Source organism: Colias eurytheme, chromosome 7, assembly GCF_061535395.1.
Source record: "Colias eurytheme isolate Ceu_HAF_F1 chromosome 7, ilColEury1 Martin Lab GWU primary, whole genome shotgun sequence".
In the NCBI taxonomy this organism is placed as follows: Eukaryota; Metazoa; Arthropoda; class Insecta; order Lepidoptera; family Pieridae; genus Colias; species Colias eurytheme.
In genome coordinates, this window is record NC_142986.1 from 7,043,680 (window position 1) to 7,063,625 (window position 19,946).

A 19,946-nucleotide genomic window follows, 5' to 3' on the forward strand; every position below is an offset into this window, starting at 1 on the left:
CGTCCCTTATTGCCGTCGTTAAATTATAAGATATTTCATTACCAATTGTTAAATTCAGAGAGTTTATCAAGTATTGATTACGCAGGGAACTTTGCTTGAGATTCGCATTAAATTGATTAAAACTTTTTAATTGTTCGAATCGTTAGCGAATGGATTTTAATTATCCATTGATTGAAATATGTTGATTGATACGATTTTGTAACATGTGATTACATATTATATAGAAATTGTTATCCAAAACCTATACGTTTTCTATATGACTGATGCCTAATTTTAAATTTAAAAAACAACCAATGTGTAACAATTCGCAATACAGATTGTTATAACAAAGATTATACTTACTATCTATTATAGTATTACATAATATATTATCTGTGGCTGTATATTTATTATAATAACACAATTATATCGACCCTCTTGCCCACAACTACTTATATGCTGATAAACCTTCAGTTTTTTGTCAAAGATATTCATTTATGAAAGTCCTTTTCTCAATAAAGAGCGGATCCACAAAAATTGCGGACGGTTCCCAAATCCCATTTCTTTTTCCATAATCGTATTTATATTTTCAAGTTCCTGTCAACGACCTCTGCTTTCAGGGTGGCGAAACGCTCAGCTTTTTTTCCTTAAAAAATATATTGTCCTCTTTATTATATAACTGGTAAGTGGGTAACGATAGTTGTTACAAAGTGCGCCAATTCGGCAAATTTATGACATGGCTCGCTGCCTCCGTTTATGGTTTTACAACATATTTATCGTTTTATGGCTTAATGGGGGCAGTTTATGATAATTCCGGAACGACTATGGGCGACAATATTTTTTGAGAAGAGCAGCTGAGATCGAGGTTCAGCTTTATAGCAATGTTTTGACACAATAACAATAATTTGCAATCAGCTATTCGTATTCTTCTTTATTATTATATTGAATATTTAAAATAATAAATATTAAAGTCTCTACCTAATTAATTGATTAATATTAACTCTACCTGATATTATGAAAAAATGTACCTATGTGTATAGACTGGTTTCTAAAAAATTACAATTCCTATTACTTTTATTCCGCTGCATTCTAAGGCTCTAATATGTTTTAAACAGTTTTTCGTCTGTATGATTGCGAATGGACAGTATTTTCTATGACTATGCAAATATACAAAAATATAAGCAATTTCATTGGCATATAATCATAAAGGTCTCCCCATTCCCCACATAGTAAAATCTTTGTATTTAAATTGCTCCGATAAACAGACGTAAAGTGCGGAAACGTTATTGCATAGAACTTTATTATGAAAGTTACGACTTCGAAGCCTTAGCGGAAAATACGCAACTGTTCTTTACATTGATGTTTTATAAGGGCGAAGTAATATTCCTGCAGGTCAAATAAAGTAATGGTTGGGATGTTGAAATGAAATTCTCTGTATAAGTAACATAATATTGATATTCAAGCTAATATGAAAATGCTTGTGGAAAATGCATTTGCCTTGTAAGTTGTAACTATGAAACTGCGGTTTCTATATTCACATTGTGTGCATGCAAAATTGATGTGTGTTTCATATATATTTTAGACTCTCGCTCAATCTTGCTTCTTTCAATGTCTTTAAATATGTTTGAATTTGGTAAGTTAGTAATTATTACTTACCTACGTTTGATGAATTCATATGAATGAAGTGATTATAAATTGTAATTTAATGTAGAGCTCATTAAATTTATAATTTTAACGTTTATTAAACATATTTACTTGTTAAGCTATCAACGTTTGCATTAAGTCTTAAATGAAAATTTATTGCACATAGTACAAACGTCTTTATATAGCTTTACAGAACAACCAAAGCTAGACAAGCACACTAGACATAAATAATATAGAGTTGGTATACCACATCCCGTATTCAAGGAGAGACGTACTTATGCTATTAACATAACATACGATTCTCTTCAATGTCAACTTGATCGTGATTGAACTTTTAACGCAATACCGCCGAAGCTGTTAAGTTTTGTAATATGTCCCCGAATAATAAGGATAAATTAAATTTTGATTGATTTTATTGGTGTTCTTTTGAGTAACAAGTTGCTTAATTTAACGACAATTTAATCATGTTAACATTATTTCACGAACAGCCTATGAAAAATTATTTTCCGTAGTTTTTTATAATCGAAAGTGCACAAAAAAATTTCATTGAACTACTCCGATTTTTATTTGCCCATCTATTTTGGTTATTTACATCTCTGCATAAGCGATCTATTTAAAATAAATCATAAGATGACTTCTAACTAGGAAGTACAATTTTCTGTCAGCGCTCATGTTATCGTACTTAGTTGGAAAAATGTAGAAAGTGTCAGTCAGAGTTACAATAAAGGTCATTTACACCACTCTGTAACAGCTTATAACAGGAAATTTTATAACAAGTGTTAGCAGTTAGAATTACGTAGCCCGGTAGCTGGTGTTATTAAGATGAATAAAATATTGTGGTAAAAGTTCGTAGAGTGTGTATTTAATATTTATAGGTACTCTACAAAATAACATTATGGATCCCATTAAAGACTACTTTGCCTTCTTTTATAGTACTTATTTTCCATTTTTATGTTTCTCAAACAGGTTAACCTAATATGTCTTTACTACCCACATAATATGTTTGGAACAGATTTTGAATGTTAGCTAAATTAAATGTAGGTAAATTATTGCTAACATAATAATTATATTATGTTAGCTAAATTAAAAGTAAATTAAATTAAATGTATAATACATACATAATATATTATGGGGAACGTTCCTTGAGGATAGTTTACTTTGGTTATTCAGAACATAAACGACTATTCAACGTATCTCTAAACTTGGAAGTTTGGGAACAACAAAAAAGACGTTTGTTTCATTCATGGATTCATATTTAGCAATTGTTATATCTGTAAATAATGAATCGAAAGAATGTCATGTTCATTAATATTATATTAATTAATTTTGGTAGGTGTTTTAAATGACAATTGATTGAACTATAGATACCTATACCTATCAGAAGCTTCCGCTACCGACATATCAATTACCAATTAATATGATGTAACTGTTATTTAATACGCTCATTGATCTTACTAGGTAAAGTACTAAACTTGTGGATTCCAGTAAGTAAAGGACTAAAAAATAAAATTAATATAAGATTTTCACAGTTATTAATTATTGTGCTACGTTTCTTGTAACTTCCTTACTTTAGTACTCGTTGATCTTGTTCATTTTAAACCTGTGGATTCCCCTGAGTAAAGGAATAAAAAATAAAATATAAGATATCCACAGTTATTAATTACTGTTCTACGTTTTCTATTAGGTACCTTCGCTATGCCTTCAGTAGGGCTGTAGGTTCGATCGTGATTTCCAAATTAGCGTTACCAATCTACATATTGAAAGTGTGGACTTCTCCCATACCTCCGAAGCCCCATTGTGTATTGTAATTGAGTCGGTGACAATGTTCACTTTCATTGCAGTCCCATATGTGATATCTAGTGAAAGTGACAAGAAAGTATTGAGTTACCAATGTAGTAGGGATTATCGTTGGCAATTTAGTGATTAGTTTTATGACTATGTTTGGATGATTGTTTTTTAGTTTCTTTCTTTGAGGGAGGCCAGCCATGGGCGTAGCTAGCCATGGGCACAGGGTGGGGCAAAAAAAAAACCGGCCAAGTGCGAGTCGGAGTCGCGCACCGAGGGCTCCGAATAAACCTACTTTTTATTATGTTGTAACTCTAAAATGTATGTTTTAGCAATTTTTCCTTTATCTGTGCTTTAAGACATTGCTTTTAACCAAATTTCAAGACTCTGTGTTCACGGGAAGTAGGTACAATGTAGGTTTTGATTCCCTTGCGATTCCTTGCTTGGCTGTATCTTTTGATTGCGTTGGCTTATAACTTTATAAGTTTGATTTTTTCACAGCTTTAAGAGACCGTAGACTTGAGTATTCGATATAAATTTCAGTTTGATAACTCTACGCGTTCCTGATAAAAAGTGTGTTGACAGACAAACCGACAGGCAGACTTTGTTGTGCGTCTGTCTGTCTAAAAATACCTTTTTTTTCAAGATCACGTGGCGGTATCAAGCAGAAATAATAATGAATAAATCAAAACAAACAAAAGATACCTACAGCCGTTTATGTTGCAAATTTCATCCCTATATTATATAGTTTATCTGTCTAATACAATAATATGATTCCTTTTTACCATAAAAAATAGGTCTATGTAAATATAAAAATGAACCATTTTAAATAACTCAGTAAATAAAGCAAAACCTTGCACTTCCGATTTCATGTTTGTTTTAGGTTAATGGTCACTTATTGACCATAAAAACACAAAATGCAGACAGATCCAGGTGGAGCATTGCTCGCAATCTTATAGTTTTTGACCGATATCTCGAAAACTATCCACTTTAGGGCAAAAGTTGCTTAAACTTTTTTGTAGAAAGTAAAATTTCGCATATTTTATACCATATAAATTTTTTTGTAAAACACTATTTTTTTTATTTTTATGGGCTATGGCCTATTTGATGAACCGGTTGATCGTTAAAATATTGGATTAATTAATAAAATGCATGTATGTACATAGTTTTTAGGTCACTTTATTCTCTACAAGTTTTGTTTGAATTTTTTTTTCTAGTGCCCATATTTATTGAGTTGTTCCACGTATAATGCAAAAAATGCCGAGGCTCGGCGGGTGACGTGGCAGGCCAAAAGCTTTTTTACGGATGTAATAAAAACGAAGAAGAAATTTCCAATGCAAGTGGATTTTCACCGTTTCCGAAACGGCAAAATTTTTGATTTTTTTTTTACTTATAGAAAATTTTTAATACATTTTTTAAAAATATTTTCCTTTATTTTATTCTTGCATCCGAATATAAAATAACTACTCAATATTATTTAGAATATATACGAAACATATATACGAAATATAATATACGAAACATACATGAAATTTACTATTAATCGCCAAACGTTAAATAACTCAAAAAGGATTAGAAAAAAAGTTTCAAATAAAGTAATCTTAAGAAATAGATAATGCATAATAATTATGTAGGTATAATATATTAATTATTGATAAATCCAATATTTAAAGAGTTATTTGCCAAAGATGATTAACCGGCTCATTAAATAGGCCATAAATCGTAAACGGAAAGTTTTACATAAAGTTTAGAAATTATAAAAGGTGTAAAAATTTTACAACCTACAAAAAAATTCCCAATATTTTTTGCCTTAAAATGGATAGTTTCCGAGTTATCGGCCAAAAACTTTTATGTAAGATTGTGAGCGTAGCTCCACCTGGATCTGTCAGCATTTTGTGCTTTTATGGTCAGTAACTTATCCTAAAACAAAAGTGAAATTGGATGGGAAATTTAGTGCGAATTTGGCTAAATAAAAACAGCTTTGAATGGGGTAACAGTACCTACTACACTACTTTTTTTGGCACCAAAAGTGGTTTAAATCATGTAACATAGAAGCGCAAGCTTTTTGTTTAGATCGCATTTTTTTTGTGTCGACTGACAACTTTCGACTTTCGAGTGAGAATTTTTTAACGGATGTTAAGTTTGGTAGTCAGTACCTAACTACCTAGATAATTACGTTTTTTAGATTTGGTTAGGTACCTTCCAGATCAGAGCCAGGGTGGGGCAAGTGCCCCACCCTGCCCCACCGTGGCTACGCCCATGAGGCCAGCTGATACAGGACTTCTTTTTGTCAGCGATGGACAGATAATGCTCCTCGACTCTGATAAATTTTTAGCTTTGAAGATTTAACATCTACAAATGAAGCATAGATTATACTCTTAAAAGCCATATCCGAAGCAATTCAATGCTGCTTGACCTAGGCGAATTCACCTAGTATTTTGATAATGGATTATCATTATTATAAGTAGATACCTAATATTTTTCTGGGAGCCCTATTTCGATAGTTTCTTATATAATTATTGGACCTCAAAAGCAAGCATTTTTATTTTATAATTACAAACAATAATAATTGGCGTACTGGCAACTCTATATGTGTCGCAAATTGCAGGCAAGCAATGCATTTTTTGATAATTATTATTAATCGACAATAATTAACAAAAAATGTTGATTGCTTACGCTTATTAAACATATTGCGAAGGAAGATGTAACTGTTTGATAAAAAAAGTATTTTAGTAATTATTATAATAAGTATATTATAAAAATATATTAGATACAAATTTCAAATAAAGGCGATATTATGGCCTGGATTCTACGCGAAATAAGTAACAACGATTATCTAACGATTATCTATCTAACTAACGAGGTATCTTTCGATGAAATTTGTTTGGATTATAATATTTTTTTTTATATATAATATAATTTTTTTTAAATATATAATATAATTTAAATTATAATATTAAAGTTCTTTGGTGTTTATTTTTACGTAACACTATAAATTGCGCATTAATATCTGATTAGTGATTATGTTAACAAAATACAGGTAAAATAGCACACAGGTGAATAATTCTAAAGGAGCATTATTATTTTTTGCATATGATTTTAAAATTAATGGAGTTTCACCTGACACGCTTGCTATTCAAAACATTTGTTGATTTTAACAACTTCCACAAAAAAATCGAAACAGGTACACTTTTTGCTCGAATTAAAATCCCTTCGTCCCAAATTACCTAAAAACCCAGGTGCAAAACGAGTTTCGTGGTTGATGTTGCAATCTGACCTTGTGCATGTAACCAGTACTTTTTTAATAAGGGTAAATATTATTTTAGTGCATGCAAGGGTCTAGTTCCGGACATGCGTATTGGAAAAGAGATAGAGCTATAGCTAGCTACTGTATTTGCCGGCACAGCCGTCAGTTGCCTTTCGTTCGCCGTGCGTTGTGGTTCGCTGTGTTTTTGTCGTACACATATCAAATTTCAACACGAAATTTTTGATATCGTCGTATTGTGTTAAGTGCTAAAATTCGCGGGTTCATTGGTAATTTTTGCAAGTTATTATTTTGTGCTTGTTCAGTTATAGTGTTTTTATTTTGCTTAGTGATTGCAACAGTTTTAGTACGTATTATTTTGTTTACATTTTTTTTATTATTACTTATCTATGAATAATTGTTCGATTAATTTTATTTTTTTCATAGATGTATACGAATGTCCTTAATGATATCATCAACACAGTTGCTTTATCAGCAGTGATAAGACTTATCGACTATTTAAGTATTGGTTATGCGTCTGCAATGCACGAAGGTAGTTTGTTATTATTTAGAACATACATATCTAATAGATGGATTTTATCCTTATCAGTAGATTTTTCATATTCGTATTCTATTTAATATATAAACATTACTGTAAATAAATTCCAACTATGTAAGTACTTTATTGCAATGAATTACACATCGCTTGTGCATTGATCAATAATTGACAGGCGCCTACAGAATGAGTGTATGAAATGAAAGACAAAAAGGGATTTGAATATAAGGAAAGGGGACCCTTGAAATTGATCGGCATAGTCCCCAAGTTCTGGTTTACCGTACCCCTAATATGAATTACTCCTAATTCGCTCCAAATTTGATTTTGTTCCCTGAACACAATTATTATGCAGAGGAATTGGTAGGTTAAGATTAAAATAACTGTACCTTCTGAATTAAAGCCTTTTTATTTCCAATTGTTGTGTCTTTGATGTAATAAATTAGCTACCTCACATTTATTAGTAGTAAACGCACATACCTAAGTATGTTATTTCATGTAAGTAAGCGAGTATAAATTACTTCCTAAGTCATAATCCAGCTACTAATAATTTTTTGCCCAATCCCATTCAGTACTTTGATGGTGACGGAGAAAAAATAACCTTCCAAAAAATAGTAACAATCGTAGGTACGTTAAGTCAGTTGCACGTTGATTATACTAATCCATACTAATATTATAAATGCGAAAGTAACTCTGTCTGTCTGTCTGTCTGTTACTCAATCACGCCTTAACCACTGAACCAATTTGCATGAAATTTGGTATAGAGATATTTTGATACCCGAGAAAGGACATAGGATAGGTTCTATCCCGGAAATCCCACGGGAACGGGAACTATGCTTTGATTGCGTGGGCGATGCCGCGGGTGGAAAGCTAGTAATAAATATTTTTATGTTTATATGACATGATTATGGCAATAAATCAATTTAATACCTATTGTAATGCAATCCGGTGCATACAGAATTGCGCACGCGTCGCAGCTCACAAGCTTTAATACGTTATCAGCATTTGTTGACCATCGAGCACCAATTGTTACGTCATAAGACCCTTTTTGTGTTCTATTGTTAAGACCACGGGGTGTAGGTCGTTGACATTGGCCTTCCCCCTTCCCCTTCCTATTTTGTATTGGCAACTAGTTTTTTCTACGAATTTCGCATTAACAATACATCATCTCTTACTGGCCTCAATTGTGGATAGGAGCGATAATCCCTTACAAGCTAAAATACAGCGGAACAAATCATCAGCTTTTGATATTAAGGCTATAAAATTATTACTGGTGCGCTGTGAAATACGAGAATTAATATTCCATATTGAAATAACGACCAAAAAGAAATACCAAATCGTTGAAAATTGTGTAAGCATAGATAACGAGCGATAAGTAAATCTTATCTGAGATGTTAACGTTATTGTTTGATTTGTTTTTTTAATTGCCTTCGTTACTCAAATAAAGCAAATAAGGCAAACAAAAAGTTCTCTTATTAACATTTGTATTGTTACGAATGGCTCCTGAGTATGATATTCTTGAACGTTTATTTAATAAACGGCTCTGTCTTCTCACACAAAAAACCGACAGACAAAATTGCTTAGTCCTCTTTATACACTTAATAAATGATAGCCAAAACAATGCGGGCGCAAAACATCTTGTACCGTTAGAGAGAGGCGCGTTAGTTATTTGAGACATTAACTTGTGAGGGCAACAATCTTTGATAAATGCTAGTTGCCACTGCGGATTACGCAAGCGGCCTACTTAACGCACGTGTTGTCAATAATTTTGCAACAACGTTTCATTTACAAAATACTGTAGGCAAAGATGAGACACTTCCTGAAAGCAACGTTACAAGGAAATGTTAATTAACCGTAGCGACGAGTTTGTCTATCGGTTTTACTTTAAGTGCCGTTTAAGTCGCACCAGACTAGAACGCTAGAGCTATATCACCATCAAAAGCGTATATTGAATCAGTAAATTGTTTATAAGTCTCTATGATCAGTAAACTGTGCAGGTCTATCTTAGGGGCGTTGCACTGCGCCGCGATGGAATGTCCGATTGTTACGAAATGCCATGACTCCGCAATCAAGGTTCTTGTATCGAATGCACAATAATATTTGAGTTATTAACATCGATTTGCTAAGGTGATGATGTTTTGTAGTTTAATTAGCGTTCGAACGTTTTCTTCGGTCGTTTATTGGTCTTTCGCACGGTCGTTCCGGAACAACGATGCCCATTGTTCTGCATGCCATATATTGCACATAGCGGTTTGTCTTTAGAGCTCCCGACCGAAACTCGATGTGGCCAAATTCTGAGAATGAGAGCTGGTTTTAATGATCCTGTTTTGGTTAGTGTCTTTAATATTAATAAGGCACAGTTGACATACGGCACGTTGCATTCTATGTTAAACAGTTTTTTGGTTGTTTTCCCCATTAAGATTTTAAAAGATAATTATTATTTTATCCAACTCAAAAGTTTAGCACTATGAAATTGACGAAAGGAAGAACCAGTAATTTAACAAATCAATATATTTACCCATAAATGTAATAATCGCAACAAAGGACAGTGAAGATTTTACCATTTAAGATTAGTTTTTTACCATGCCAATTTTGTCTGGGGAAGCAGTATTCAGCCAGATAAGTCTTACTTCAATTTGTATAAAATCCTACTCTATATTTTTCTACGTGAAAAAATCATACAGTTTATACCTTCAAAATAATATTTCAATCTTTATAATAGCAATTCGACTAAGTATAGTTAAATGTGCCATTGCTATAACAATAAAGACATAATGCAAACGAATTAATAATGCTCCTCAATCTCTGTTAAGCTTTGAAAAAATAAACTCCGTAGAATAATAAATGCTCTCTGAAAAGATGAGAATAGCGTCTCGTTATTTTCTTTCCAATGATTAATAGCGAGCTCTTTTCCGGCAAGTTTCATCGCTTAACAAATTGTGTTATAATTTTTTGAAAGTTCTCATCTTTTAGGGGAAATATGATCTATCCAGACCAAGAGATTGAGAGGGTATTAATTCATATTTTTAGCTTTAATGTTTTACTTTACATTAATCCGCACTTTTCTCTTTAAAAATTCCTGTAAAAAATGACTATCCCAGTCACATTTATTGAACTTGAACAAGTATTTAAGCTAAATTTTAAGATAATTTCGACTCGAAACCATAAATAATTTAGACACGTCGCGCTTCCAATTTTGTGTACATAAATTTAAATGATAACAATCTCAGTTTCACACATTACACACGTGGACTTGTCATCATCCCAAAACAAGATTGGGGTCCGATGAGTATCAATAATAGAAATATTATTGGAGAGTCGGATGTCGCGAAACACATTGTGGCATTTGCCTTCCTGCGTGCGTCGTGACTTGAATTCTGATAAGCACTCCAGTTGATATTCTTTACTTAGGTAAAGAGGCCTCAGGACCCATATAGCTGTCAACTTTGTTTTGTTTTCTCAAAACACCGTATTTGGTTATTCAATTTGTTTGGTAGCGCCCAATTGATAAATTCGTCACGTTCGCACAATTTTTGGATATATACTTACTCGTTTGAATTATTAACGTGCTTCGCTTGTTTTTTGTAAAGTTTTTTTCTTTGTTAATTGGTTTTGTTTTGCTACCTGTTTATTTAAAAGAGGGACAAGTTTTATAGACATTCCTTGGTTTGAAATGAATTTTCAATTTTCGTTTCTGATGCAGCAAATAGCAGCAATGTAGATAATAGCAATTTACTACAAGTTGCCTGTTGTTATAAAAAGATGCAAAACACTTGATTAACTTTCACTGTTTCACATCATTAAACATATTTGGTTAAACGTTTAATCCATTATCTAATACTACCTAATCGTTATATTCTAAAGTAACGTTAAACGCATTTCCAATTGTATAATGTGTGTTTAAATGTTAAAATTAGGTAAATAACATTGACACCGACATTACCGGAATAAAAATTAGAGCGTGAAATATATTCAAAAGATTACAAGTTTGGTGTAAGTCGTAATAACGTTCATTGATAAACTAACTAAGTAAGTCACGACTGATGAATGAATTGTGAAACAACTCGACTTGGCTCATCCATTTAAACAGAAAATAGTTATTCGCTTATGAATTGTTCACACTACCTCTTCTTTAGATGAGTTATTTACGTTTGTATATAATAATTGTACAATGTATGAGACAAGAAGAATAATTTGGAACATATAGGGAAATAAGCTAGCTGTTCATCTTTTAATAAAAAGTTTTGAGATAAACAATCATTGCATACTTAGACATTGCGCAAATATCCAACTTCGGGTACTCACTTACGAAGTACGAAACTTCTAAACATACGCAGTAAAAGTAAATGCAAGATTTCTATGTCAGCTATAAAATGAATTTCTATCGTAGTTTTTCCTGTGAATGATTATTGATTTTTGTTCCTTTAAACTTAAGAATACATTTCGAAATGGCTGCAAGGGTTGTCTGGTATCCAGCAATTCTGTAATTTAACGACAAGCTTAAAATTACTCCCATTATAGGTCGGTGAAATAGTTACTATGATCCCCAGATTACAAATTGAAAAAAATATATGACAATCTTATTCTTTTCTTATAAAGAAAAAAAATCTACAGAATATTCAAATAAAAGGAGATGTTAATGCTGTTTTTGTAAGCAAAAAACACGTTAACATGTGCATGCTTTACAAGTTTATAGCAGCAATAATGCATACGTTCATAATTCATGTAAAATGTGGCGAGATTTATGTTATAGCACCTGCGTATTCACGGTTTATTAAACTTGTATCATAACAATATATGTATATGTGGTTCAATTGTCGCATAGCGTTGAATGAATCATGATAGAACCTGGCAGTCTAGTCTAGCCTGATCTATACTGTGGACTAGGGGCGGCTTTCAAATAGAGGTTCAAATCGTTAGAAATATATCGGTTTTCACTTTATAACGGCTTATACCAGATCGTTTTAAGAAGATAACATATCTATTGCTTACTTAATTTTTATTTGAAATCTATAATGCATGTTTGTTTTAGTATTTTAGTCATGAATGTCGCCATTAATTGTTTTGTTTTCAATCTTCATTTAGTTACCTATTGTAAATTGTAATCAATTCTAAAGTACATTTACAAGTACATACTATCTTAAAAAAGAATTAATTTAGAAAATATAAATAATACCTAGGTTGTTGAAGCATATAATTAACTTATTATCTTAAATTATTAAAATTATAAAAATAAATGCTTCCCTGTCTTATAATAAATGCGTAAAATTATATAACAGTGTCTTATTGCAATTAGGTAATGCATTAAAAAACTCCGAATTCACCTGCTCACAAACCACACAGGCACACAGACAGATGTTACAAACACGTTGTTGAACATTTGACCTGATACACCTTTCGATTTTGAATATTAATGTCCTTTTAAAGGTTGTTTGTAAAACAAAAACAAACTGGTGCGAGGTATATGCGATGAAAAACTTTCTGCTAACATCTCGATGATTGCTCGTAATCATCGGGGAACTTTTTATCGTTTTCCTTAATGAGTGATTAACGATTACATTTTATTTACTTTGTATCGTTAGTTTTTATTGTAGCTTTGTTTATATTAGAAATAAACTCACATCTTGTGTTTACTTTTTATTCAGTACCTATTTGAAATAAATGCATGTAAGTATAATTTTATAAACTGTAACCGGTTTGGCTCGAACGTGGTCAGGTAAATAAAAAGGATTTATGTTTTTAATTATAAATGAGAATAATAATTGAAGCAGACTTAAATGTCTGACTTTTCTAAATTATTTACGCTTAGCTGAGTGTGATCCCGTATCCTGTGGATGTTCTATCTTTAATTGATGACTTTGATTTATGAATTGAATGAAAAATATCTATTTAATAGTAACTATGTATTAAACTGTAACAAACAATATCATTTTTATTTCTTTCTGTTAATTGAACAAATCATATATAGAACCAGTTAAAATTCTTAAAAGAATCGGTTTGATATTTTCACCATAAACACAAACTAATAGTCAATCTTTTTCTCTTTATATACCTTCGTACACATTTAGTAGGAAAACAGAGTTTTACTACACTACAACATGAATATAAAATGCATCAGAGAACGTGCGTAGATGCGTTTACAATTGGCGCCAAGAAAACCTCAAGTATTCAACCCCATGCTTTTAGTCGGGTTGTGGTAGAGACTATCAGACTAGAGTACGCAACACTTATAAAATTCACGCGTGCGCAGACTGCTATGCTTCAATTGTCCATGCAGATAGAAACGTCTAGCCTTAGGAATTTTTAAACATGTTTACGGAACCGTATTTTACTGGATAAATATATGACCGGCTTTATCGTATAATTCAGGAAAATATTGAATTTTTACTGATATAAATTAGTTAAATGCAATAACTGCCTGGACACTTAATTAGACAAAAAATTTAAACATGCTCACCACTTTGACTTTACAATTCCTAAAAACCTTTAATACTGTTGAATTTATATTTTTGGTTTTATGGCATTCAAATGCTTTATAAATATAAATTTATAAAGAATAGAAAAAATTCGATCACGAGGCGGGACTCGAACCCGCATCCTTCGCGCCATTCCGGGGCGGATGCCTGACCAACTCAGCCACTCGTGACCCGCCAGAGCAATCGAATTTATTCTATTCTTTCAGTTTTATGTGTCTGAAGGGACACACCGCGCGCCATCTATTGAGATGATTAACAACCATTTCAACCAATATGAACCTTTAATACTTCAAATACATGATAAAAATACCTATGAATATATCTTACATATTTTAACTTTACGAAAGTCGCAACTTAACACAAAAACAACCCACAAAAACTTGTACGAAAATATTTTTCTTCAATTTCGGTTAGGCAATCTAAATCTAATCTTTGATAAACGGTCGACTGCGCCGAGATATTTATTTTTGTTGGATTATTATGCCATAACGCTATTCAGTAGTGGATTGCGAAACTTTTGAATGTGAGCATGACTAACACGTAAAACGCGTAGAATTTGATAATCAAATGGAACTTAAATTTTGTGAACTGAACGTGCTTTTTCATAAAATGGTAAAAAATGAAGAAGAATGAAGTTTTAAATGTAGAAAGTGTCAATCTACTGGTGTTAATCTCCAAATCTTTCTAAAATTTCCAATTAGATAAGCGTATCCAATAGCAACAAAATGAAAAAGGGATAAATTGAGGACTGCTAGCGTAATTAATTAAGATACGACGTTTGCAAAAAATACAATCTACTTAGTGCAGATAATAAATTCTGATATTTACTATCAAATTATAGAAGTGGTTCCTGTGTGGAGCAAGAACTTGGTACAGTTACGTCTATGTTCACCAGCAGGAAGTTCAGCCAATGAAAGATTAATGTAATTGCAGGCTGATTGCTTCGATAGTTATAAATTATGGAACGACGTTATCTTGGGGAAATGAATATTTATTCCCATACTGAATTTTATAGAAGTGCTTGAGCTTTTGTTTTTCAAAAAAAGGATCAAATTTTCAATATGAAAAAAATATATAGAAGTGCTTGAGCTTTTGTTTTTCAAAAAAAGGATTCAATTTTCAATATGAAATGGTTGAAAATATTTATTTCTAGAGAGATGTACTACATTAAATTTAATAAAAGAACTGGTAAGTTCTTGTAAGTGTCATTACACTATTGGGTATCAATTGCGTTGGATTGATGAAAAAGCAGTTTATAAATTAACTTTTCAATATGCTGGAATGTTCGTAAAACTCTTATGTTATCAAACAGTATACAATAAATCAAACAGACCCAAATTAAACGGAACACCGGCGCAAATCACAAAGAAAGAGAAATTATATAAGCCAAGTTATGACACAATGCTTATATAACCTCAAGATGTTGACGCGTGAGTGGTCAAGATGCAAATTGGTTGTGTCCGCACAAGAGACTGGGTCAGAACAATCTTGTTAGCTTTTTGTAACCATATTAGGAACGTCTTTTCACTGCTGAATGATTATACGATTTAAGCTCGTGTTAACAAAGGTCACATCTGGTTGCTAAGATGAGAATTAACTCATTAGAATGTAGCTTACGGAAGTATAATATGAAGACTGCATTTGGTTTCAAACTACAAATTCTTAGTCTATTCGGTGATAAGTTCGTTTCGATTTCTTCAATTGGATTTTTTTATTTTTATTTGACTTCTAAGAGCTCACTATTACTCAACGTATTTGGTGGCTCTTGTAGAATTTATTTTTCGTGGCTGAATTAAATTGTCTGTATAGAATTGACTTTTAAAAGCTCTGCGATATTAATGCGTCGCATATGAACATTACAAAAGATAATTATTTTACGACTTTGTTTTAAAAGTAGTCCAATGTAGTATTGCGGTTACGAAACTGTTTTAAAAAGAATGCTATTGTCAACAAAATAAAAATTTCAACAGCAATTAGCGTAATTACGGATATGAATACAATGTTATTCAATGCTAAATGAGCTAGATAACCACAATAGTGCTCAAGGTTACCGAAGCTTTTATCCATCCATTTAGGTACCACTCTACTGCAGTAAACGATAGCGTAACAAATCGAAGAGTGGTTTACAAAGAGAAAAGGAAGCCTTAACGTTTGTTTAACAGTTAGTTACTGCATTAGTTGCAACAACCCTGATAACAATAACGGTATCCGGTGATTATTTACAACATCCTCTTACTGTGTCTTAGAGTATATCTATCATAATGTTCAATCGCGATTTAAGTAGTACGTAAACCGTTTCTTACATTATTTGCAGTACAAACTTATAGCATTGAGATCAAAATGAACTCTTACGAGCGTATTTTTGGGCAGATCACTTATAAAATATGGGAGCAAAATTATAAAGAACCAGTGGTACAAAACAGAAGTTTAAATACGCCCAACAATTTAGTGCGAGGTTTGAGTATTAAACAATGTCAATTGGGCAATTATTAATGCTGATCATTACAACGTTGGCGCTGTGCTCTTGTTGTAAGGAATAAGAATTCCTGCCATCAGTATAATGTCTTTCGAACTCATAAATCTTATATGCTGCTAAATACCTTCATTGTCTGTTAAGACATCTGTCTATTATTATTTTGCATTGTCAGAGCTATGCAGAGTTATTGCTTTGCTTAATTTATTAAACATGACTCATGATTGACCTAAATAGTGTCAAGCTAGGTTAATTCGTTCTAGGGAAATGTAACTGTGTTGATGATACCGTTTATCTTTGTCATACAACTTCGCGATTCTAACAACTGGTTTGTTTTTTTACAGACAAAATGTAGATAGAAAAAGTAGGTTGCGTCTACTTTTACTAAAAGTACGATGTCTGTTGACCAGGCGTCACCATTGGTGCCTATCAAGCCTCAGATCGCGTTGCAGAACAGCTCGTTCATAAAGAATAGCCATAACCGAAGTAGTTTTTGTGGTGCTACACCGTCGCCGACGAATGGGAATAGAACGTTTAAAACTTTCGCCGTAAATCGAAAGAGTTGGAGTGGAAACGTAACCCTTCCACTTCAGCAGTATTCGCTGGAAGAGCCTCCGCAGCTGGGCACATTTCGCTCTGGCACAGGAACTTTTCCGAGGAACCGGGAGCGAAACAATAATACTTCGAACGGAATATTAACACCTAACGGGAACTCAGTGCAGACGCTTAAAGGAAATGAAGTGAGGAGGAGCGGATGCTCTAACGGCCGCCGCTACGCCGAGATCGGAAACTGGAATAAAAGGTGAGTCTGCGATGTAATATTTCATCCATCATACTTAATAAGGACCCGCTTAATCCCTCTGAATAGCCAATTTGTATTCTTGAGTGAAAAGTTAATCTGTGAACAAAATTTTTGATGGGATTATTCAATGAATCTGTTATATTGCCAAAGTGTAGGGATATCCCATATAACTATAGCGTATTATTGTTTTTAATCCGAACGTAAGGAAATAAACATCATAAATTATTCCCCAGGTAAACAAGAGGAGCTTATCTGAGCACGTAGCTTCAACTTTTCTAGGCTTTATTTATTTTCTTTTTCATCTCGAGTAATTTTGTAACAAGTTTTCCAATTTCATTCTCTCGTCGCTTTCATTTCCTCCCGTTCGGCGGGCCCCTTAATATTACTTTTATTAGCTGAAAACGCTTAACAAACATTGGATTCTGAATCTAATAAATACTACAAACGATTTCTACAAGGGTGTGATTTAGTTTCGTTCCGAACTTAAGAAAGTATGAATATTTTAAATGTGATTATGGAAACTAAACTACCTAACCATATACATATAACAATTGAAACTGGATTAATCGCGCTCTGTTGATTCATTGGTTTACGTAATTTTATTATTAGTCAACATTGGGTCCGTAGTCCGTACCAATGTTTACAGGATTGATCTAATCGGAATCCTCATTATTTTTATTCGCAGTCGATAGAAAGTTTGTCCATAATTCTCGTCTGCTCAATTTGGGGTAGGCTTAGTTGTTGATAAGACGTTGTCTTATAATCTGGCTCTTAGTACTACCGGTTTTATTAAGGGACAACTTTATCGCGTCATGATTTGACGTCACTAACATTAGCTTTATCGCTCTATTTAGTGGTTCCTCGCTCAAATAGTTTTATTACGTAACATTTTGTTTCCCGAACGATCGCTAACGATCGCTTTGTCTCAGTTTGTTAATAACGAAATATTCAGCAATGAATTCAAGGTCGTGTGATTTCAACAAGCTATTGTTTTGTTTTTTGTTTAACTGTACTTATTATGAGTTTAGCCACAACTAGCAATGGTTGTCAATCATATAGTATCTATATAAGTATAGGGTTCAAGAACGGGTGATTAAAAATATGGAATTAATTTATTTTCAAACATATCTCACGACCAAAAAGTACACGATCGCTTGCGTGGCGGTTAATATTAATGATGATGAATATATTACTGTTAGTGTAACAAGGGTATTATTTGAAATATAAGCAAACAAAAATTCATAATAGTTCTTCATCAGTCATCACTATTATTGTTTATACACATTGCTATATGAGGCGATACTATAGATAGCATAGTCTGTCGCCTAGGCTCTATTAGCATCGTTCTGTAAGTATAAACAATTGAAAAATGGACTATACGTGGAACAATCACTATACTAAAGTACGCGTTCAAAAACAATTGTATCTAAAGACTTATTTCTTAATTATACATGCACTTAAGTTGCACATAGTCAACGGAAGTATACGTCTGTGTACGTACAGATAAATCTCTTTCCGTAACAATGAGGGCTATCTTAGTTCTCCGTACCGCTAACTCTGTTGTTTTATGCAACTACATTGTCTTTTCTATGTGCCTATTAATAACCATCACGACTGCAGCGTAACGACGAACAAATTCGAAAAAATAATTGTTTTTTGTATCATTACAATTACATTACTTATATGTTTTTTTATTTAAGTTCAAGCAATTGTTAGAAACCTTATCAGCAGCAGTCTAAATCCACTTATAAATAAAATAAATAATATTAATTTTAAGACTAGTGATGAATCATTATAACTCTTTTTTATAATCAATCAACATCTCGATTATCAAATTATTATTAGTATTGTCATGCGAACTCGTCACATCACAGCGACCTTATCTTCTCTATTGTGATGGCTACTAACAACAACAGCCTCTCCATCTCCATAATACTGAAGAACTGTATAAATGTCTTAGAGATTTTAAAGCTTTACTATTATAAATCCAATTAAGACTGTGTTTGAAAGATTATATACTTCGAACGTTCTTCAAAATATACTTAATTGTTAATACTAATATTTTATATAATCTTGTAGAATTTATCAGTCATGCGAGGTGTAAGGAAAGCGAATAGATGATGAAAGTGAAAACGCATTTAATGCAATACAAGATAATTTCTCGTAAGATGATAAAGTAGAAATCTCTGATTACGATGTTCGCATTAGAACGATTATCTTTCTTCGTAAATATAGATACTTTCTGTATCCATTGAACGCTGCTTTGTTATACTTGTTTAATTCACTATAAATTATACTTTTATACAAAACAAATTTAAAATAGTTGAATGTTACATAATTCTAGTAGATTCTGATCGTATTTTCCTGCTCCTTTGCTTCTCTGACATAAAAAAAAAAACAATAAAAAAAATATGTATTACAATTTGTCTCGCTTGTCCATTATTAAAATAGCCATATTCAAATAGATAGCAAGATAGAGGCAACGGGAAAAATAATTTTCTTCCGCAAGGGGACATCTTACACTATTCACAAAGGAATCCAAAGCCCCTTTTCATAAACCTCGAGGCTATTAAATTCTTCCCTTTTCAGAGGACATTGGTTCACATGCTTTTGTGTAACTTTAATTACTTTGAACAATACGTTACAGAGAATATTTTAAATGTATTTTTAATAGTTTTTAAATGAATAAGTAGCGCGATTCTATAAAGAGGATAAATATATCCTCTACCCGTATAATCTAAACCGTATCTTTAAAATAATAACAAACAATGTACCCATATACACGTTTAAAAAGTAAACACGGCTACAAAATATCCCTGTAAATACATCTCCTTTATTGAAGTCCCGAATATTCTGTGATTTCAATCGAGCTGAGAACTGCGATTCAGAAAATATTCGGTACATTGAACACCACGTGCGTTGCTCGAAAATTGAATCCTTTCGCTTACGTTCGATGTAACTAAAATTATTGATCTTAGGTTTAAGTTCGT

General features: G+C 32.4%; 1 protein-coding gene across 11 annotated transcripts in view; it reads left to right on the forward strand.

The window, feature by feature from the left end:
* The window catches only part of LOC149907131 (protein sprint-like), a 171,735-nt gene that overhangs the window by 72,927 nt on the left and 78,862 nt on the right, over nt 1-19,946 (forward strand). For 3 of the 11 annotated variants that reach the window (XM_090103513.1, XM_090103502.1, XM_090103504.1), the window contains exons 1-2: nt 6,821-7,019; nt 16,499-16,956. The exons of 7 other annotated variants lie outside the window; for them this stretch is intronic. In XM_090103513.1, coding sequence (XP_089959639.1) covers nt 16,550-16,956 — 407 coding nt within the window. In that variant the 5' untranslated portion in view covers nt 6,821-7,019; nt 16,499-16,549. Of the gene's footprint in view, nt 1-6,820; nt 7,020-16,498; nt 16,957-19,946 lie in introns of those variants that run through there. One more of the 11 variants, XM_090103503.1, reaches the window with a different exon arrangement.